The sequence below is a fragment of the Peromyscus californicus genome, unplaced genomic scaffold (genome assembly GCF_007827085.1).
Source record: "Peromyscus californicus insignis strain IS unplaced genomic scaffold, ASM782708v3 Scaffold_13__1_contigs__length_99412109, whole genome shotgun sequence".
Lineage (NCBI taxonomy): Eukaryota > Metazoa > Chordata > Mammalia > Rodentia > Cricetidae > Peromyscus > Peromyscus californicus.
This window is the reverse complement of record NW_026294424.1, coordinates 449,717-471,948: the sequence shown is the minus strand read 5'-3', so window position 1 is coordinate 471,948 and position 22,232 is coordinate 449,717. Positions and strand designations below refer to the sequence as shown.

General features: G+C 47.2%; 2 protein-coding genes across 2 annotated transcripts in view; both read left to right on the top strand.

Moving 5' to 3' along the window:
• The first annotated feature begins 2,307 nt into the window (after positions 1–2,307).
• Positions 2,308–13,694, top strand: Tmem128 (transmembrane protein 128). Its single transcript, XM_052736038.1, has 5 exons — positions 2,308–2,438; positions 4,235–4,376; positions 6,649–6,807; positions 11,489–11,595; positions 13,145–13,694. The coding sequence occupies exons 1-4, from the start codon at positions 2,348–2,350 to the stop codon at positions 11,586–11,588; spliced, it is 492 nt and encodes a 163-aa protein (XP_052591998.1). The 5' UTR covers positions 2,308–2,347; the 3' UTR covers positions 11,589–11,595; positions 13,145–13,694.
• Positions 13,695–21,277: 7,583 nt separating this feature from the next.
• Otop1 (otopetrin 1) overlaps positions 21,278–22,232 on the top strand; it is a 29,014-nt gene continuing 28,059 nt past the window's right edge. The window contains exon 1 of the mRNA XM_052735851.1: positions 21,278–21,759. Within this exon, the coding sequence (XP_052591811.1) occupies positions 21,363–21,759 (397 nt within the window). The 5' untranslated portion in view covers positions 21,278–21,362. The remainder of the gene's footprint in view (positions 21,760–22,232) is intronic.

Genomic DNA, 22,232 nt, shown 5'->3' with positions numbered 1-22,232 from the left:
AAATATACCACATATGGGAACTTCAGAATGGCTGTGATTCTCCTGGGAATATCCAGTTTCAAGGGAGGCCCAGCGGTGACCCTTCTTTTAGGAGACAAACAGAAGTCTGTAGTTGATGGGACAAACTGACTTTTCTGTTAACAAGGCTTCTAACCTTGTACAAGAAAAAGAAAGGGAGGGCAAAGAGGAGCTGAATCTAGTTCTTTAGGATCCTGGAAAGAAAAGAAAACCAGGAAAGAGGACTTATTGTTTAGGAAGGCCATATGATCTGCTCAGCTGTTGCTCTTGGCCTCAAAGGATGCAGAAAGGCTAAAGTCACAACAAAAACAAATTCAGAGAAACTCAACTCTTCTCTTACTCTTTCTTCACCAATCCCCACAGCATAGAGACAATATTAAAGAGTGCTCACTGACTAATGCAGATTTTCCTTCTGGGAGGTAGCACTATAGTCAGCCCACTTCTCTGGCTTCCTCACACACCCTGGCAGAGCACATCACCTTTCTTCCATACTCCCATAACCCCATATATAGCATTTCTGTAATGGCACCATACCAACACTGTCTCCACCACTACATTCCTACCTCTGTCTTCATCATTTACTACAAGTAGCTGGTCAGAAAACGATGGCTGCATTTATGAAACACTTTTGGACATTTCTAATAGCACTGTTCTATCTTCTATGTCTCAGGTCACTTTTGAACCAGGGGTACCTCTAAAGCAAGGTCAATTTTTCTTTCTTTCTTCCTTTCTTTCTCTTTCTTTCTTTCTTTCTTTCTTTCTTTCTTTCTTTCTTTCTTTCTTTCTTTCTTTCTTTCTTTCTTCCTTCCTTCCTTCCTTCCTTCCTTCCTTCCTTCCTTCCTTCCTTCCTTCCTTTCTTTTTTTCAAGACAGGTTTCTCTGTGTAGTTTCGGTGTCTGTCTGGATTTTGCTCTGTAGACCAGGCTGACCTCGAACTTACAGAGATCTGCCTAGCTTTGCCTCCCGAGTGCTGGATTAAAGGCGTGCGCCACCACCGCCCGGCACAAGGTCAAGTCTTACTCATCTCCGTCTCCATAGCCTAGCTCCTGCATGACAGTCTTAGTAAACAGCAGGTGCAATAAACGCTTGAATGGTTAAGCACAAAATTTCTCAGCTCATGACTCACTAGGGAAAGAGTAGGAGAATAAACAATAGGATTATTGATAGAGGAAAAAAGTCGCGAACCAATGAAATGCAGATCATGGGCACTGGGTGGTAGGGGCAATCGACTGGAAAAGCAGTCTGGTTCCCACAGTCTAGATAGGGCCATTTTTCACAAGCAGGGAGAAGAGGGCTCACAGGAGCCACAAACCAGTGATCTTCTCTTAAAGCCCAACAAGTCAGATATTGAGGTGGATATAATGTCTATTAGGCAGAAAAGCAAACAGTCTCAGAGAGGTTCCTTTCTTGCCCAAAGTCACTCAGTTTGTCAGTGTCACCAGACTCAATGGGTCCACCTCTTGGTGAGAGTCAAAAGGAACAGAACACCAAAGTAGGGATGGCAGCGAAATGTATTTGCAACAAACAGGAACATGGAAGATTGCCTCCCAAACTGACTCCCAGAAAGCAGAACAAGCTGAAGTTTATTTATATGGGGAAATGTAGACTCTGGAGGCAAAAGGTGTCATCACATGCCTGGGTGGGGAGCACCCTCAAGAGTCACAGTCTGACTGCATGCATGCTCTTTCATACTTCCACGTTATGCAAATGGAACTTGGGGATCTGTCTCTGAGTTACTAGTGCGCGCTACTCCAAGGAAGCGCGTGAAACATTAGACTTCTATAAAACAACCTTAAAGGCATTTGTTAGAAAAAAACAAAACAAAACCCACCTTATCTTTGGGGTTCAGAATGCTGAATGAAACCCTGTCACCATCCTGCTTTCTTCTGGTAAACTGGGAGACAAATTCATTTTAACCTCAGTGGTCGTTTCTCCCTGATCTGGTGGTTCTTTGCTCTTCCTGGAACTGCCCACAACCCATCCTAGACTAGGAAGGCAAATCCTACAGAACAGGAGTAGTCAGGAGACTGATGTTTGGAAGTTCAGGCTTGAACAAAAGGTTATTTTCTGCGTTTAGATACTGGGAACTGGATGCTCTCCGACCGCTTAGCCAGAAGCAAGGCTAATCTTGGTCGTCCAGAGCTTCCATAGATCGGAATAACCCCGGGACTCGCTGCGCCTGAGACCAGAGATCAGTATTTTAAAGTTCTGGGTCAACTAAAATCGCAAGGGGAATACAGTTCCAATCAGGACGCCGGGAGGTTCCGCCCAAGGAGCTGGCGCCGGAAGTGCTGCGTGCCGTCACTTCCGTCGCACTGGCGGGCGCCAAGATGGACGCTCCGTGGGCTCGGGAGCAGCTCCGGAGGCGTTACCTGTTTCCTTCCGAAGCGGGGCTGGACTGTGAGGACGACGCCAGACCAGGTGAGGCTCCACGGGCTCTGGGTCCCAGGGCTTACCAAGTAGGGCTGCGAGTCTGTGTCCAGGGTCTCCACAGGTCTTGCAACTCTTGCATCCTCCTCTGAGCTGCGCTTCCGCATTCTGTGGCGAGCTGACTTAACACGGGTTTGGCAACACCCTTTAACACTAAAACCAACAGTAGTTTCTTAGTCTGAAGAATTAACCCAAGAACGTATACAGAGACGTGCGCAGAGTGTTTCATTTCAGCTTTGCTTGTAATACGGTACGGATTGCAGTGCCTAGGAGATGCCTAGCTGCCTGTCAGCAGAAAGCTAGCTAAATACGTTTAGATCGGATGTATCTCTACCATCAGATAGGCTTATAAAATTTATTTATTTTTATTTTTTATTGATTGATTGGTTTTTCGAGACAGGGTTTCTCTGTGTAACAGCTCTGGCTGTCCTGGGACTTGCTTTGTAGACCAGGCTGGCCTCGAACTCACTGAGATCCGTCTGCCTCTGCCTCCCGAATGCTGGGATTACAGGCATGCGCCACCATGCCTAGCCAGATAAGCTTTTATATATCCCTGTGGGCGGTTTTCAGAGGGAAGCGCAGAACAATGTATGGCATGCCACCATTTGGGTACAAACTACAACTCATGATGTATTTTTGCTTGTAAGGAAGAATTCCAAAGGATGAGAGACCGTTCATTTTAGAGATATTTGACCTGGATGTTGTAAAAAAAAAAAACCCTTTGCTTATCTATTAGCTTTTCAAAATACTGGCAGCATTGGGCCAAGACATCACAATATATGCATTTTCAAAATACCTTCAAGAACTCGTGTTAGTACTAACCTCTATCAGAATAGATAGTACTATCAGAATCCAGATCTGAAGCTAGCTCACTTGGAGACCAGTGGTCCTCATGTGGCAATACAGAGAGGGCATGTCAGGATCCCCTCATTTTGATTTGCAGGGAGAGAAATGAATTGCCTATCATCTGTGCAGCAGACCATGCTTTGTTCAGGGGTTAGAGCTCTGGCATACCGTTCTAAAATATTTTGGTATAATTTTTATTGTATGTAGCATTCCCTCTTTTTTTTAGTGCATGCTCTTGCACTTATTGGTACAAGCACTTTTGGAGGCCAGAGATTGACACTGGGCATCTTCCTCTGTCAGTCTCCACATTTTTTTTTTTTGAGCCCCAGTCTCCCTTGGCCCCAGGATCTACCTGTCTCTGGCCCAGCAGTGGGGTGACAGGCATCTACTGCCATGTTCAGTTTTATGTGGGTGCTGGGGATGAACTCAGGTTCTCATGTTTGTGCTGCAAGCACTTTACCCACTGAATCTTCTCATCTCCATACATCTGACATTTTTCTTGGTTAACATGACTAATTACTTTCCTAGAGGAAATGTGAAATAAATTCCCATACTCTGGGTGGTATTGTGATATCCAAAAGGTTATGAAGGTGTAAATGTGATTCCAAGGTCATTTAGAAGGAGTAATTAATATATTGGGCATATTTTCTAGTGAGCTCATATTAACTAATTCAGCAAATGTAAATCCACCATTACTGTGTTACTGTTGTTTGTTTGGTTGGTTCTTGACATAGAACTTAGGACCTCATGCATGTTAAACATGTATTCTACCACCAGGCTACATCTCTGCCCCTACATATAAACTTACTTTGATGGTCTTGCTGAAGGAACTGATGCGATAGTGGGAGCGATTCTAGTTACTGGGAAGTTCCAGGAGATGACTTTATATGGCCTAAAAAACCGGTTAAGTTCAAAACTCAAAAATCTCCCCTATTTTGCAGAAACCTCCACAGCTGATGAGATAAAGGAGAAACCTCTTCCAAGACTTAACATTCATTCTGGATTCTGGATTTTGGCATCCATCGTTGTAACCTATTACGTTGATTTCTTTAAAACCTTTAAAGAAAATTTCCACACTAATAGGTAAGAAAATCTTGTTTCGACAGGCATAGGGTGTACACCTTAAATACCAGCATTCGGGAGGCAGAGGCAGCTTGATCTCTGAGTTCAAGGCTAGCCTGGTCTACAGAGTGAGTTCCTGGACAGCCAGAATAAAAGACAACAAAAAAGCCTTTTTGCTTCTTGTTTTGCATGTAACAGTTTGTCAGTTGAATACTCAGAAGAGTTAAGAGATGGCTCAGTTGGAAGTGCTTGCTGTTACAAGCATGTCAACCTGAGTTTGATCACCGGAACCTATATTTCAAAAAAAGAAAAAAGCCAGTTTGTTGGTGTCTGCCTGTCATTCCAGTTCTGGGTAGGTGAAGAGAAGATCCCTGGACTTGTTGGTCACTCAGTCCAGCTGAATCAGTGAACTCCAAGTCTGGTGAGAGACCCTGTCTTAAAAACAATGTAGAGAGCGACTGAGAAAGACACCCATTGTTGACCTCTGGCATACACACACACACACACACACACACACACACACACACACACACACACACACACCCCAAAACCCATTTAATTGTTAGTCTCTGTCAGACATGATATTGGAGGCAACTACTGATGATATAGAGAAGACTAGGACATGTTAGCCAAAGGGTGCAGCTTTTCACTTACAGTGAGTTCTGGGGATTTAGCGTATGTAACATCTTAATTGTCTTCTTCCTATCTCATGGTCCTCTCATGTATCCCCACTTCCCATAACCCCCACAAGTACAATGTTAGCTGACTCTATGTAATTTAAAATTGTCACTTGTGCCTCCAGACGACTGGAGAAAAAAGGCCTGAGAACTAGAGGAGTGAGGACTGTGGCCTGAGGAAGGTGTGTTTCAGAGTAGTGAAGAAGGGGGTGATTAGAGGGTGTGACTCAGAGTTGCCTTGAAGGTCAGTGGGAGGAGTCTTTGGTCAGAGTCCTGGTGTTAAAAACGCTTCATACCCAGGGGCAGAGAGCCCTATCTGTCATCCCAGGAGTTGACCGTGATGTAGCAATTGTGGATCCTGTGTGAATAGTTTGGAGGCCATCAGATATATCAGAAAAGGGGGTGATGTTGGTGATGTCACAGCTGGCGCATGAGGGCTCTGTTTAGTGCCAAGAGCGGTGACTGGACCTAACAGTAGGGCCATAAAAGATGGAGACAGGAATTCAGTCTTGCTGAATTATGGGAAATACAGTCCTCAAAGAAGTCTTGTGGTCATAGACTGCTTGTGGAGGAAACCAAGCAGACAGAAGGAACGAGCTGTTAAGGGTATGAAGCTTGAGGGAGTTCATTTAAATCCTGGGGAAGGGACCGCTTGCTCTTCTATGAGGAGGCATTTCTTTAAATACCAGTCCCCTCCCCATCCTTCCATCCTATTCACCATTCCCTGGTGGGTCTTGTGACTTGCCTAAGTGAGTTGTAGATGAAGAACTGGAACCCAGCACCACTCTTGGGCGTCTGCTTCCTTCAGGCTTCCTTCAGACTCCTCTGGCTTTCTGTGCTTTCATTCTGCAGAGGTAACACTAACAGGGTAGAGATTTTCCTTGTTGTCTGGAACCTAGAAATAAGTCTGTGTGTGGGATTTAGTGTCAATCCAGGCTTTGTTACTGTCCACTATCCAAAGCCATGCTCTTCTCTCAGCTCCATCAGTGACAACAAAACTGACACATTTTGGTCAGCCAGCAAACCTCATCTCTTGGCTGGTTTAGAACCCGCTGGGAGAGAGGAGAGTACCTGAAATGCCACGTTACCGAGTGCTTTTTCTTTCATTAGAACTTGGGACGAGTCCAGGATGGGTCTGGCATGGAGGCGGGGGCATTTCTGATTCCAGCAGCTCATTTTCTGCTGTAGCAGACTGATTACCAGGCTGCACTGCTGCTGGGTAGGCGTGTGTGCGGGATGTCGGGAACACCTGGGAGTGTTGCCTAGAGAGCCTGTGCTGGGAAAGTAGACTTTTCAGGGCTTTAGGTGTGTCTCTTTTTATTAGGCTTTCCTAGAAGTGGCCGTTAAAACTGATTGCACACAGATTATGTGTTGGATGAACCACAGCGATAAGTGGGGTTTGGGACCACATGCCCTTCTGTGGCAGAGACAGTGTAGACATCAAACACTGAGGCAGGGCTCTGGGGATGAGAGAAAGTTGAAACCGTAGGCCTGGCCTCAGCACAGTGTGCTCTTAGAGGCAGAAGACATGACCTCATACCCAAAGACGGAGGCCATGGAAGTCTCTGCTGCTTCTCCCAGGGCCGTCAGCTCTCTCTTCTTCTTTGTCTCCACAGCTGGTTTCTCTTGGGCGGGGCCCTGCTGTTTGTCAGCCTGTCCATCGCCTTTTACTGCATAGTCTATCTGGAGTGGTACCGGGGGATTGAAGAGTACGATGTCAAGTACCCCATGCTGGTACCCATCACAACCGCGACTTTCATCGCAGCGGGGATTTGGTGAGTGGCTGTTGAAAGGCTGAATGTGAGTGAAAAGCAGTCCTCCTGTGGTCAGTAATGAGGAACGTAACCCAGAACCTAAATTAAGCAACAGGGTAGGGGTTCCCAGGTACTCTGTCCTTTGGGGTCTCCTCTCCTCATTTCTTTCTCTCTTAATCTGCCTTAGTGATTTGAGACACAGTTGGCGACCTCTGGACACACTCTGTGTTTTGTTTATTAAGTGCCTTTCATTGTGATGGCTAAGACACACAAAAGGAACGCCAAGTGCAGCTGAATGAATTAGTCATGAATTGAGCGCTGCTGCAGATCTCACTTTGGTCAGGGAAGAGCGGAGCCTCCGTCCTGGTGATCACTCCTGACCCTTGCTTCGCTGTACCTTCCTGCCCATGCAAACGCTGCACATACTACTTTTGCATCCCATAAGCACTGTTTCGTTTGTCTGTGTTCTGAACTTAGAGAAGGTGATTTGTACAGTCGCCATTCTTTAACATTTAACTCATAGGAGAAGTGTGTGCTGTTGACTTGGTGTTTTCTCCCAGCACTTGTTCATTGCCATTTGTCATCCACTGTGTGGCCGAGTCCTAGTGTATCTGTTATGCTGCCACACAGTCAGGCTGTTCATAGTTGGTGTTGTTTTGAAGGATGCCATTAAGATCACTCCTGTTCTCTGTTGGCCTTACATGAGTGTGCATATACCCAGAAGGGTGAAGTCAGTGCATCACCCAAGTGTACATACCTCCAGCGTCATTAGATAGCATCAGACTCTTCTCAAGTGGTTGAGCTGTCTCTGTCTTTATCTGTGGGTTCCATATTCATGGATTCAACCAGCCACTGTCCCCCAAAGTGAATGCCATCTGTGTTGAGCATGTGCAGACCTTTTCTCTCTCTTGTTCTCTAACCAACATAGAAATGGTGCATTGTGTAGCAGTTCACAGTATGTGGTGCCGTCACGATCACCAAGGTACAGATGATCTGCAGATTCAGTATTCTTTCAGCATTTGGAGATTTGTGTCTCTGCAAGATCTTGGAGCTAATGATCCCCAGGTCTGAAGGGACACCTGTCCTCTTTTTCCCTGAGTGTCTAGTGGCACAGTGTAGGAGTAGCTGTGCCTTTTCAAGGTTACACGTCTTTCACAGTGTGCACACGCCAGGACTGCTCAGCCCATTCCCTGTTGCCCACCCGGCTAATTTCATGTTCACACAGTGCCAAGTGAACCTACCTTTGTAAGTCCACAGGTGCTCAGTGAAGAAGAGAGGCTAGGAAAAAAAAGTAATACTTGCTCACTGAAGAAAAGCCTTTAAGTTATAGAAAAATATCTCTCATTTAGAGAAAACAAAGCTTCAGCTCTTTGGCTTTTCTTTATGTAAAGTAGATCCTGATTTTTTTTTTGTACAAAAGTCCTAAAGGTATGTGTATATTCTGCATAAATGCACTTTCTTTGACCCAGTTTCAGCTGTAGTTGGGCTGCTTGCCAGTTTGAGGTCAGTGTTACCCTTTCTGTGGTGAGGGTGGACCAGCGAGGTTGTTTTGTCTCCTGTAGTGGGAGCATCCCAAGAAATGTCAGATTAGTTTTAGACCCGTGGCTTGTGGTTATTTGACATCTATATTTATCCAGGATTGTATATTAAAACCCATAACTGACTGGAGAGCTTATTCATTTGTTTTATGGTTTCCCCTGGTAGCTTCTCCTCCTGTCAGTTCAGTTACTGAAACTCTTGCTTTTAGAAAATGTTTTATTTCATTTGGTGACAAGAATACTGTTTTTCCACAATGAAGACTTACAGCATCGTCTACACCATTGCTTTTCTATTCTGTTTTAAGAGTCATTTCACCTTTTTCTTATAATGATGCCTGAGATGATAAAGCCATTTGAGTGCAGCCATTTGAGTTTGTGGTCCATCCCACATGCTAACTTGTAGTTGAAATTTTCTTAGGGCCACCATCCAACTTCCCAAATAAAGACACTTACTCTCCCTGCCCACAAGTCCCACCTATACCTCTTCCCTTGCTATTCGCCATTCAGCTTTTTATTAGATCAGTCAGTTGCCTTAATCAGGCAAGGTAAAACAGCAACACATCTTTACATAATTAAACAAATGCAGTACAATAACTATGCAATGCATAGTTAAACAAATATTCGGCAGCATTTCCTCCTTTTTGTCCAACTAAAAAGAAAGGTTTTAGCTTTAACATGGTAAGAGTATATACAGTAAGAACAGTTATCAAGTAAGAATTACATTTACAATATCTATTTCATTTGCATTTGGCAAATTCAGAGAAAATACTCCATTATCTATCCCATCTTGGTGAGTCTGAAGTTGTGAGCCTAATTTGCTTTCTATCCTAACTTGTTTTTTTTTAGCAAATCCTACCGGCGTGCACCACCACAACCAGCTCTATCCTAACTTGTATTACCAACCCAAAATTATCTTTTTAGACCTCAAAACATTTTCTTAGATAAACAATTTAAGCTTTTATGTTTCTCAACCATATAAACTTTACATCTCTTATGTATGTTTCTTTTCTGAATTAGGTAACAAGGAAAACTATAACTATAACTGTCTCATCTTCAACTCTATCAGAGACCCGAGAAGGATATAGTGTTACCTGAGTAAACAGAAGTGCAGAGCAAGCAACTTCCAAAACTATAGAGATGACAGAAGCAGCTGACTGCCTGGACAGTCACCCAAGGTTCCTCTGCCTCGTAGGGGCATCCATCTTCTGCCTACGAGCCTGGAATATCTAACAGACTTTTCTGTGAAGCAGGAATTTTGAAGGACTGTCCCTTCTTGTCTTAGCAAAGTTCGGCAGTCTTTTTCCTTTGTGTCCTGCTTGTCCAGTTTGTACAGTATACTCTTAGCAGTGAGGCAAGGGCAGTTTCTTGCCCAAGTGACTGGCTTTGCCACACTTAAAGCAAACTCCATATGGAGATTCTTCAATTCCCATCATCCTTTTATGAAGTAGATTGGTGCTGCCAGGAGCAGACATGTCTCACTGTCATGAAGGTCCTTAGGTTATTATACATTATAAGTGCCATATTCTGTAGGTCTCTGAAGCATTTGAAGGCCACCTATCTATCTGTTTAACCTTGAAAACATACCTAACATGACTACAAAACTTGACTAACTACTAACCTACATTTTAAAATTATCCTAAGCAGGTTGTAATAATAGCTTTGAAGGACTAGAACTTTATAGTACATTTTTAAATGAGCTGCATAGGTACAATACCTTAAACAAGAGTAGAAACATATATATATAACAAAAATAACCTTAAATTTGTTATCAGTGTGCAAAATCCATACCAATGTAAAATATTTGAGATGAATAGTTTTGAAGGATAGTTGTCTTTTTTTTTTTTTTTTTTTTTTTTTTTGGTTTTTCGCGATGGTTTCTCTGTGTAGCTTTGTAGACCAGGCTGGCCTCGAACTCACAGAGATCCTCCTGTCTCTGCCTCCTAAAGTGCTGGGATTAAAGGCGTGCGCCACCACCGCCCGGCTGATAGTTATCTTTTTATCCTATATTCCCACTAAATGATGACAAACATCCATAAACCACAGAATGACCAAAACCCCGCCTCTTGGGAATGTGGGCACTGTGTTCTCTAGACTGCTTCCTGTTGCCTGTGGGTGACGGCGTCCTCCAGGGACCCTGAGAAAATTGAAATAATGGTCAAGTCCTAAGAAAACTAGCTGTAGCATTTGTTGTCCAGTCTCTGTGTGATGGGAAAGTGCAGGGCTTGTCTGAAGTCCTGGCTAGAATAATCTGTGAGGCTGGACCATCTCAGCTAGAAGCCTTGAAGTTGTTCTGAAAGCAGAACTCTGGGGAAACTGTTAGAGAGGCACCCTAAAGGCTGCTGCTCAGGTACCCTGCCGCACAGCAGTGCCTCCTAAAGGAGCCGTAGCCTTTTTTTCTTTCTTTTTTCTAGTTTTCTCAGGCCCTATGTGGAAATTTGGGCCCTGTGTTGGGTGCTGTTTATAGTTGGAGTTTCTCTTTGGGTTACCGACCAGCTTTCCAAAGAAAGATATGGAGACTTATTATTAATTATGAATTTTCGGTCTTAGCTGAGGCTTGTCCCACTAGCTCTTTTAACTTAATTTAACCTGTTTCTATTCATCTACGTTTTGCTCAGGGCTTTTTACCTTTCTTTCATTCTATATGCCCTCCTTTCCTGTTTCCTCTGTGTCTGTCTGTCTGTCTGGCTGGCTCCTGGCATCTGCCTGTCGTCTCCTTTCCTTTCTTCCCCGACCGTAAATTCCTCCTCCTACTTACTCTTCCTGCCCGCCAGTCTTGCCTATGCCTCCTCCCTTACTGTTGGCCATTCAGCTTTTTATTAGACCAGTCAGGTGCCTTAGGCAGCCAAGGTAAAAACACACCTTTACACAGTTACACAAATGCAACAGGTCTTTGCATAGTTCAACAAATACTCCACAACACTAACTGAGAGACTTAACATCTACTCAGCCACGCCCCCTCAATGGCCCGTGGGATCCCAGGTCCAGGTACTATTTGAAACTGTGCTGCTTCTGTTGGTACAGGCACCATGTTGTGGTGCTGTGTCTGAAGATGGTACATGGATAGGTGTTCTCAAATGGAGCTCCTTAACCCCAGACTCTGGAGTGGGACATGTTTGTGTCATCTCAGTTGCTGTTGTCAGCTGTTTGCTTTGGGTTCTTTTCAGCTTCAACCTGGCTCTGTGGAATGTGTGGTCATTCTTCACCCCCTTGCTGCTCTTCACTCAGTTTATGGGGGTCGTGATGTTCATCTCGCTCCTCGGATAAGTTCCAGGTAAGATCCCTGGAGTGCTGTCCGGAACAGGGAACTGTGAAAACGCCTTGTAGTCACTTCCTGAGAGTACGCCCACAGACTGCCTGGGAATCACTTCCTATTGTCTCTGCACCAAAGCATTCACCACTGAGCACAGCTGCAAGGACGGAGGCCACCTTCACAAGGTGTCGTTCTAAGTGCCTGGTTTTTAGAGGCGGCACCCTGCCATTCAAAGAATTCATAAAGACAGCATGTGCGTCTTAATGTGGATAAGTTCACATGAGGCCATTTTATAGTGTGTGAATGACTGTTGGCTGGATGGTTCTTAGAGAGAAGTAGTATGGGAATAATGGGTGATCTTACCCAAGTTGAGACAAACTCTACCATTTTCTGTAGATGTTGGATAGATGGGTATATCAGCCCTTTTTAAAAAAAAATTCCTTTCAGGGGCTAGAGAGGTAGCTCACTGGTGAAGATCACTGGTTGCTCTTCCAGAGGACCTGGGTTCAATTCCTAGCATCCATGTTATGGCTCACAACCATCTGTAACTCTGATTCCAGGAGATCTGACACCTTGGCCCCCACAGACATCAGGCACACATGTGATGCACCTACATACATATAGGCAAAACATTCATGCACATAAAAATAAATCTTTTAAAAAATTCTGTTCTTTTCATACTATTTAGAGAATTTATGTGTCTCTGTGAACGCCCACCCCTCCCTGCGTGGGAGTGTTGATAGCATGTATTAAATAAGTGTACAGTATTGAGAATGGTCATGCTGTGATTAGAGTGAAAAAGACATGGTCCCTCCCTTCATTCCACTCACATCTGAATTTGGAGAAAGTCAATTGACAGGATGGATTGCAGTCAGGGAAGTGGAGGTCATCTTCTGAGTGATGGGTGGTACTAGGACCAGGACTCCCAACTGATGGAGTGTGTGCCCTGCAGTCCTCATGGGGGAATGTGATCAGAAGGAAGAGATGCACTCGATCCTGCTGTTGCTAGTTGGACAGGAGTTGCTGGCTGTCACCACAGCTTTGGCTGACCCTGATTTCACCCCCCCCAAAACACACACACACACACACACACACACACACACACACACACACACACACACACACAGTGGCTGAGATCTTGGACTCTGGCTGGTTGGTTGAGTTTCCAGATGTTTGGGTGCTTTTGACTTCCATGTTCCTGGGTGTCTGGTTAGCGGTGAGAACTGTGTGGTGGTGGCAGGCATGCAGATTGTCCTCTTTTCTTTTTTAAATATTTCTATTTGTGTGTATGAGTGTTTGCTTGTGTGTATGTATGGACATCATGTATGTACATCACATGTGTATCTGGTGCCCACAGAGGCCAGAAGAAGGCATAGGATCCCTTAGGAGTGGAGTTAAAGAGGTTGTGAGCTTTCATGTGGGTGCTGGGAATTGAGTCCCAGTCTTCTGCAAGAACAGCCAGTGCTTTCAACCACTGCACCATCTCTCCAGTCACATATGCTTGGTCTTTAAATGGAAATTCATGAGCTTAAGGTGTTTCACTTGGTGTGTAAATGCTGTTTTCTTCCAGACTTAAGAACGTGAACAAAGTGAACAAAGCATCCAGCTTGTGCCACTGACCTGAAGGAGAAGCCTAGCCTGCACTGGTGTCTGAAGTGAGTGGTTTCCATGGCAACCGTGACTTTCTAAACCTGCTGTTGAAATCTGAATAAACAGTCTTTCTCTTGGGTGTTCTCAAACAAGTGATTGTCAGCAGTTTGTGTTAGACGGAACTGAGGAGTGTTAATCTGTCAGAATTCGGAGACAGTGGTTGTCCGTTACTGGAGCACAGTGTGCCCACAGTTTCCAGAAGCTGAGGGTTAGCTGCCCTTGTGTAAGTGACTGGACGCAAGTATGAAGGGACTGTGTTGTCACCTTTAGTAGTCACTGGATAGCTCATATTTGTCATAGCTTTTTAGGGAGGGGACCAAACGGAAGCATTTACTGTTTCCTGCTACTTTGGATTTTATCACTATGTAAGTTATTGGGTTGTTAGCATTTTTTAACATATGCACTTTTAATAATGTTTAAGTATCTATGATTTTTTTCCTGTAACATCAATAAAATATTTTTATAACTTTCTTGTGCATTTTGTTAATATAAATTTGAGGTTAGCTTCTGTGTTTAGCTGTTTGCAGTTAATGAAGCCTCCTTTTAGAGTAGGTTACTCTGTTCTTAAGTGACTCCATGGCAACCAGTGTTTGTGCTTATTAGTGCAGACATGCTCCCATGATGCCTATCACAAGCATTGTGACAGATGCTTGTGGATTTGCTTCCTTGTGAAGTGACTGATGCCGTCACCACAGGGATTTGGGCACACCACACACCAACCGGAGGACTTCTAATTCTGAAAATGGAAACTGGAAATAATGCTTGTCTTTGGGGTTAGGGAAATAGAAGTGATGTTTGTAAGGCGCCCATGCTAGTCTCCAGGACGTAGGGCGCAGGCAGAACAAGAGTGGGGAGGAAAGAGAAACAGCGAGGTTTATGGCGGGTCACCCATGATCGGTAGAGTCCAGCCACTGTGGACCTCGTGTGTGAGGAGGTGTGTGGAGACTCTTACTTAGAATAGAGACCGGTCAGGCCGAGGTCAGAGTCAGCCAGCCAGGGGTGTCAGCAGTGAGGACCCAGGGCAGGCTGGAGACTGCTGACCTACCAGGTGGAGTGGTTGTCCGACCTTAGGGGACACGGCTCCGATAGCTGCTCACACAGATTTATAGACTCTTGGCTTGGCTTTTGAAAATTCAATCTGTGGTTTAAAACCTGGTTAGACAAGGGCCAAATACTGTGGTCAACTAAGATGGTAGGGAGAAGACTCTGTTACTTAGGAGCCATTTAATACTTTCGTTTGAGCCAGGCCTGGTGGCACTACTCGAAGCTACTCAGGAGGCTGATGTGAGAGGATCTCAAGGTCAAGGCCAACCTGGGCAACTTAATGAGACCCTGTCTCAGAAAGAAAAGGCTGGGCCTCTGGAGTATTTGCCTGGCATACATGAGGTCCTAGTTTCAACCTCTGTTAAATAAGCAAACGCACACACACACACACACACATACACACACACACACGGGATCATTCCTGGTACTTGCCATGCCAAACTCCTATACACATTATTTCTGGAGTTTTTTAAAAATACTTTTACTTGTAATAGTGTGTGGTGTGTGGTCTCCGTGTGTGTGTGTGTGTGTGTGTGTGTGTGTGTGTGTGTGTGTCTGTGTCTGTGTCTGTGTGTCTGTGTGTCTGTGGAAAGGTTATGTATAAGGTGTTCACAGAGGCCAGAATAGGGTGTTGAATCCTCTGGAACTGCAGTTTCAGGCATTTGTGAACAGCTCTGGGTGCTGGAAACTGAACTCTGGTCCTCTGCAAGAGCAATATGTGCTCTTAACTGAGGGCCATCTCTCCAGCCCCTAACCCTTGTTTCTATTATAACCGTTAAATGAATGATGTGACGCCATCTTACCACATCTAAATAAGCCAAGGGGAGGAGTAACCCCTTGTGAGTGGTGAATATTGAAATGAACAGTTACAGATTCTGATCATCAAGGTTAGACTGTGACAGAATCAAGCATGTGCTCTGACTTTGACCGTCAGTGTGAAGATGAAGTTTTGACCCTGGCTCCTGGCGCTCAGGCTCTGATTCTAGCTTGGTTGTCTTGCTTGAAGCACCTCTGGGTGGTTTCGTGAGCAGCCTGGGTGGAGGCAGCCCTGGAGAAGCCAGGGTGTTAGGATGGACGGGAACATATCCAGAGAACAATGTCATCTAGTTGACAGTGATGGAAACCTGATGAGGACTTCCCAAGTCTATTGGGACCTGGCTTGGGAGGCGATGGATTTTCCTGGAAACCTGAAGCAAGTTCCTGACTAAATCTGCTTTCTGTAACAACAACAACAAAAAAATAGTCTCTGGGGGCTGGAGAGATGACTGCTGAGCCAACATGAGGGCTGGAGTTTGGATCAACCAGAACCCATGCAAGAGACAGACATAGGTAGAAGTCCACCTGTGATCCCAGTGCTCAGGAGTCAGAGTCCCTGGAACAAGCTGGGTAGCCAGACTACCGTAAATAGCAATCTGTACTAGGTTCAGTAGAGAGAGACCCTCCCTGCTTTAACATGTAAGTTGAAGTGATAGCAGAAGACTCCCATGTTAACCTCAAGCCTTTACACGTAGAGAGTACATGTGCTTCCACACATGTGTACATGCACACACACACACACACACACACACACACACACACACACACACACAAAGCCTGGATCCCCTTAAGCAAATGAAGTTCATCAGAGACAGCTGAGGTGCCACTGTGAACCACGTCTTGCTAAGGGTGGCAGGCAGTATGGTTGTGGGGGAGCACCTGGGGACTGGGTTTCTGTGGCTGAGGTTGGGATAAATGTTCTTTGGAAAGTCCGGCGGTGCTGGAGATGGAACCCAGGGCCTCGCTCATGCTATGCGAGCTCTCGAGCACTGAGCTTCATTGCTGGCCTGTATTTACAATTTCTTGGAGCCTAAGCTCAGCATGCCTTGAAGTGGAAAGAGTTATGGATTCTATAGTCAGCTGTCTCCAGACACTTTAAAACTGAGGTCACGGTCTGTGTTGTTTTGTGCGCATAAGGTGTTAGAGCAGCACAGCCGTCCCTGGTTGGGGAGTCCAAGAATAGAGTATAGACTATTCCAGAAAGGAACATGAATTCATGGAAGGCTTGCAGGTTCTGCAACTGAGGAACACTCTCCCTATACCCCTGGAGTGTGATGATTCATTCCTAAACAATCTGAACCTTAAGGATGGCTGTAGTTCTTTCCTCATTCAGTGGTTTTGAGACTTGTATAGCTCAGGCCAGCCTTGAACTTGTTACGTAGGTTGGGCTGACCTTGAACCTGCAAACTTCCTACCTTGGCCTTCTCAATGCTAGGATTACAGGCCTTTGCCAACGTGGCCAGTTTACAAATCTTTTCATACCTTACTTTGAGTATAATCCTCATGCAGTGGGCTGAATCATTTCTGTTGGCATGCAGATATATCACACAATTTTCCTCCTACACACAAACATCACATTAGACTTCCTCTCATTTCTCCAGTGAGGCCCATTTCTTTGATTCAGCAAAACCATGAAGAACTTTCTGTCCACTTTCTATCTCTCTAGTCCTCCTTGGGAAAGAAATTACAGTGTAGGGTGGTGACAAATGCCTGTGACCTCAGCCCCTTGAGAGGCTGAGGCAGGAAGATTTTGAGTTTGAGGCCAGTCTGGGCTACATAGGAAATCCCATCTCAATTTTTTAAAAAAGGTCTGAGTATGTATCTCAGTGGTAGAGTGCTTGTCCAGCATGAATAAGATCCCGAGCTTGAGCCACAGAACCTTCAGAATAAAGATAAATTACATGAAGTGTAAGGAATGAATTCCATCATGTGTGTGACAGAGAGGAATCACAAAGGATATGAAAAGCTCTGTCCTTGCCAGCCCATACCCTGGCAGGAGTGAACAGACCTGAGTCCAACATGCAATAGCCCCAGCATCCCTCACTCCCCACAACATATGCTCCATCTCTCGTGTGACCATCAGAACTTTCCTTACACGGCCCTGTGTTCCTGTCAGCAGGGGTCACCGGAGAGAGCCTCCCAGGTCTCCTCTGATCTTTGGACCCAGTCCCACTTGTGTCTGTATGTTCCGGGTACCTATTGCTGCATAACAAACCACACCCAAATGTACGTGGCTTGAAACAACGGCCACCATTTATCCTGCTCAGGAATCTGAAATGTGAGCAAGGGTTGGCAGGGACACTTTGTTTCCGCCTCACAGGGGCAAAACTCAGCTGAGACTGGGCAAGCCCCTTCCTAGATGCTTCCTTGAGGTTGGCTACAGTAGGTGCTGGCTACGGGGCTCATTCTTTGTTGACCTCTCCATGGGGCAGCTTGGATTTCCCAGATTCAAAGGGAAGGGGTGTAGCTTTCACCATCCTTAAATGCATGTACGACCAGCTGACTTGCAGGTGGAGTCTACACATCGGCATCCCAGTTCTGAGTAGGTAGCAGAGGGATGGTGACTCTGGGAGTCCACCAGCCTGTACTACAACTGCTCTGACTTGGATCTTACAGCCCAACAAAGCCAAAGACACTTGGGGTGGCTTTAGCAAATGGTCCTAGATATGGTCTCGCAGGAAAACAGGATAATCACGGTACAGATCAAAAGGGTTGTAGAGTCAAAAACGGCTGTCTAAAGCTAAGTTATTTTCCATTAGACAAACCTCTCTCCTGTTTTGGAGAATTAAGTGACCACAGGACTGCAGCTTCCATTATGAGCTGGGTATCATCTGATCTATCTAACTACGAGGTTGGGCATACACAGTGGTGTGTGTTGTCAAGCCCATGTGGCATATAAGACATTGAACAAGTTGACCTGCAGGTGATCCACATCCTTCCCAGACTGATACCTGCTTCGTGGCCTTGATTCTTTAATCCACATCTACAATAACATGAGACCATCTCACGATAGGAGAAGCAGCTCAGGCCATGTCTACTAGTGCATCTGCATGACAAGTTGGCACCAACCTAAAGTGGACAACTGCAGCCTCACAGTCCCACCTAGCGCCAACCCTGGTGGACAGTAGTCAAGAAAACCCCTTCCTATGAGCAGAATGGAGACCAGGTGTCTTGTCTGAATAAAGAGCTGTGCAGAGCGGAAACCTGCACAGTGCCATGGATGGTTCTGGAAGGCTCAATGGTCAATGACTATCTGAAGACCAAGACGTGGGGAAGAGGGCTGAAGATGGATCTCCGAATGGATGCTGTATTAAGATCTGCATCTCAAAAGAACTCTTACCAACAGGCATCCACTGGGTTGAGTAGTTTAGCGCACTAACACACGGAAGGCTACAGTGAGCCCAGCAGTAAGATGGGTACCTTCTTCAAGGATCCGCCTGGAGGAGGTGGGGTTGTGTTGGACCCTCTTACCACAGAGGGAGAAGGGATTTTCTCCCCTGAACTGGACATAACAGGACCTCCCATCAGGCTGTTGGTGACAACTCCATCTACTTGTCACTGTCATGAGATCTCACACACACTGATGAAAGAGACATGGCCACGGGAGGACTGGGAGCCTTAGATTACTCTGTAAGGCGTTTCCTGTAAGTATGAAGACCTAAGCTCAATCCCCAGAACCTACATTAAAAAAAGAAAGGGTGGGGCGGTGGTGGCTCACGCTTTTAACCCCATCTCTCAGGAGACAGAGCCAGGTGGATCTCTGTGAATTTGAGGCCAGCCTGGTCTACAGAGCGAGGATCCAGGACAGGCACCAAAGCTACACAGAGAACCCTGTCTCAAAACAAAACAAAACAAAAAAAGCATGGTGGCACACACTTGTAATCCAGTACTGAGAAGGGAGCCGTGAGTGGATCCCTGAGGCTCACTGGCTGCTCATCGTAGCCTACGTGACAAGTTGGGGTGGGGTGGGGAAGAGGAACGGTGCTGGGAGTGACACTCAGGGTTGTCTTCTGGCCTCCACACATATGCACATACATGTTACACCCCCCCCCCACACACACACACAGCCACAGTGATCAATGTATTAGCTCAGCGCCCCTTTAGTGTGTACTGGAAGGTGTCTCTAGAAAACAAAATGACAGAAAAAGTAGCCCCGTGAGTGAGGTTTCTTATGCAGTTGGTAGTAGTATGTCCATGTGGATTTCCTACTTTGACTCCTATACTACCACCGTGTGTGGGAGGATCAGGAAACTGCCTGGAAGGTGAACAGGGATTAGCCACAGAGCTGCACGGAATGTGTGCAGGGATGCTCCACATTAGCCATGGAACCCATAGATACTTTGAATATTATTTCAGAAGGAAAAGAACCTCATTTTGACCTTGCCAGTAACCAGCCACCACCACAGGATGCTGGGAAAGGCATGCAGGAAGGGTGACATGATGCATTTGTGGCATTTTCTCGGAGACCCAGACTCAGCAATCAAAGGCTCTTTGGAATCTGTGGGGTGGCATGGCTTTGGGACTAGGATGAAATTTGTGGGCTTTGAAAATGACATTTATTTATTTACTTATTTATTGAATGTGTGTGCATATCACTGTGGACCTGTGGAGGTCAGAGGACAACTTGTAGGAATGTCTTCTCCTACCATGTAAGACCAGGCATCCAAATCCGGTTGTCTGGCTTGGTGGCAAGTGCCCTTACCTGCGGGCATCTGGCTAGTGCCATTTCAATCATTCTTTGCACACATCGGAAGCCCCTCCCCACCTGCCTCCTGCCTTTCATAAGAACAGCCATTCCAGCTATGGAGCTCTTGCAGACACTGCCTCCTCCTGGGAACCTCTCAGCCTTCTTACTAGGGGGCTTTCCTGGGTTGCCTGTGTCTCCTGGAAGAGCTGGACTGCCTTAGGGTTCCTGGTTAGCTTTCCAGTGCACCGAGTAAATGAGTGTATACCGTAGCATCTTACCTGACCATTGACTTCCAGGACTGTCCTGGCCCCAATGAGTCCTCAGGGTCAGGCACAGAGCGCAGAAAATATCTATGTGGGCTATTTGTATATAAATTGGATGAATGACCAAATGAAGGAATTTAAGAATGAAGGCAAAACAAGATCCAGGGCTCACTGGGCCCAAAGTTTCCTGCCCGCTTCATCCCCTGTCCCCCATCTTAGCAGTCATCACCAGCTGTTACAGTGTCTGTGTGCAGAGTTCCTTGCAAACAAAAAACATGGGTTTCCTTGTTAAAATACGAAGAAATTGAAATCAGCTACACCAGAGCGTTAAAACCAAGACGGAGCGGGCGTCTCGGCCTGTGCCCTGCCCCGCGCTCCACTCTCAGAGTCCGATGTCCCAATTGCTCCCCGTTGCCCTCTCGGACCACTCTGCAGGGCTTCCGGCTCTCCTCCAGGTCAGGGTCAACCTTAGGGCGCTCTTTCGCAGAAACAGGCTGCGCTTCCTCTCGGCAGCGGCTGTGAAAGGCTTTGGAATGGAAGCAACTGGACTCTATGCGACCACTGGGGACCCTTTTCCCGGCTCAGTTCCCCCTGGAAGCAAAGCAGCTCCGGAGGAGGACAGGAAGGGATGGCCTCTCCTTGGGTCCTGGCTCCGGTCTCAGCCAGCGTCGAGGCTCTCGGACAGGTCCCCACACAGACACCCAAAAGTGACAAACCCCAAAGACGCCTCTTCCCTGCTTCCCACCGAGCCAAACACACTCGTAGGTCGAGGGCAGAGAGACGAAAAGCACCCAGTAGACAGAGGCAGGGACCAGGACACACAGATGAGAAGGACCCATGCACACTCGTGCCCTGCGAGCCCACCCAGAATTCTAGGTTTCGGGGACACAACCCTCGGCGCAGCCACACCCCCAGCAACTCCTTGATCTGGCTCCCGCGACTCTGTATGTCCCTTGGCATCCCACCCCTCCCCGCCAGCCCCGGAGCTGGCGGGCGGCACCTGTTGCGGTCCCGCGTTTCCGGGGCGCTGGGGTGGGGTAGGCGGGCTGGGCGCGGGGGTGGGGTGCGGGTGGCACAGGCAGGGCAGAGGAGCAGCGGGGCTCGAGGCGCAGCTGCAGGGGCGACGGGCTGCAGGGACCGGAGTGGGCATCGGGAGCTCCGAGAGGGAGGCCGGCGACTGGGACCTGACCAAGGGCCTGGAGCCCTGGGGGAGGGCAAGAGCGGAGAGCACGGGCGAGCGGGGTTAGTGCCCAGAGGGCGTGGGGAAAGGACAGGAGCCAGCAGCAACGCGCGGGGCTGGAGCAGCTGCCTGGGGACCAGACTGGAAGATGCCTGGGAGCCCGGGCGCGCCCTCCTCTCCCGCAGCATCCGCAGGTTCCTTCCGGGACGCGCCGTCGGGGATCGCGGCATGCCCGCCGCCTCCGCTCCCCCTGGCCCGGAGGTCTCCACCGGCCTCCGGTCCCCGACGCGGCGCCAGTGTCCCGCAGAAGCTGGCGGAGACTCTGAGCAGCCAGTACGGGCTGAACGTGTTCGTGGCGGGGCTGCTGTTCCTGCTGGCCTGGGCGGTGCACGCGGCGGGTGTGGGCAAGAGCGACCTGCTGTGCGTGCTGACCGCGCTCATGCTCCTGCAGCTGCTCTGGATGCTGTGGTACGTGGGCCGCAGCTACGTGCAGCGCCGCCTCATCCGCCCCAAGGACACGCACGCGGGCGCGCGCTGGCTCCGTGGTGAGTGCAGCCGGGCCGCCCTCCACGCCTCTCCTTGAGATCAGACTTCAGCTCTATGCCTCATCTCTCCTGCCTTCCCCTCGGGTTTTCCTTCTCTACCTTTAGGCTCTGCTCGAAGCTCTCCCTGTTTAAAGTTCTGTTACAACGTTTCAGGCCTGGTACCGAGGCCACACTTCCCCTCTTGGCACTCAAGGCTTCTAATATCTGGCCTCAGATGACCTCTTTTCTTTGGAGCCCTCATCCTGCCAAAGATTAAGTTCCAGTCGCTATTGAAAGCCCCCAGGTCTTTGCATATTCTGTTCCTTCTCTTGGAATGCAATTCCATCCTCACCTCGGTCCTGCTTTCCGGCCAGGGCTAAGACCTTCCTGAGCCTGAAGCATATCTAACCACCCCATTCTGTGTTTCTGCACACACCTCCACCCTTGCTGTGGCCTGGACACTTTTCTCATCCAGGCAGCAGCCTCCCCACCCC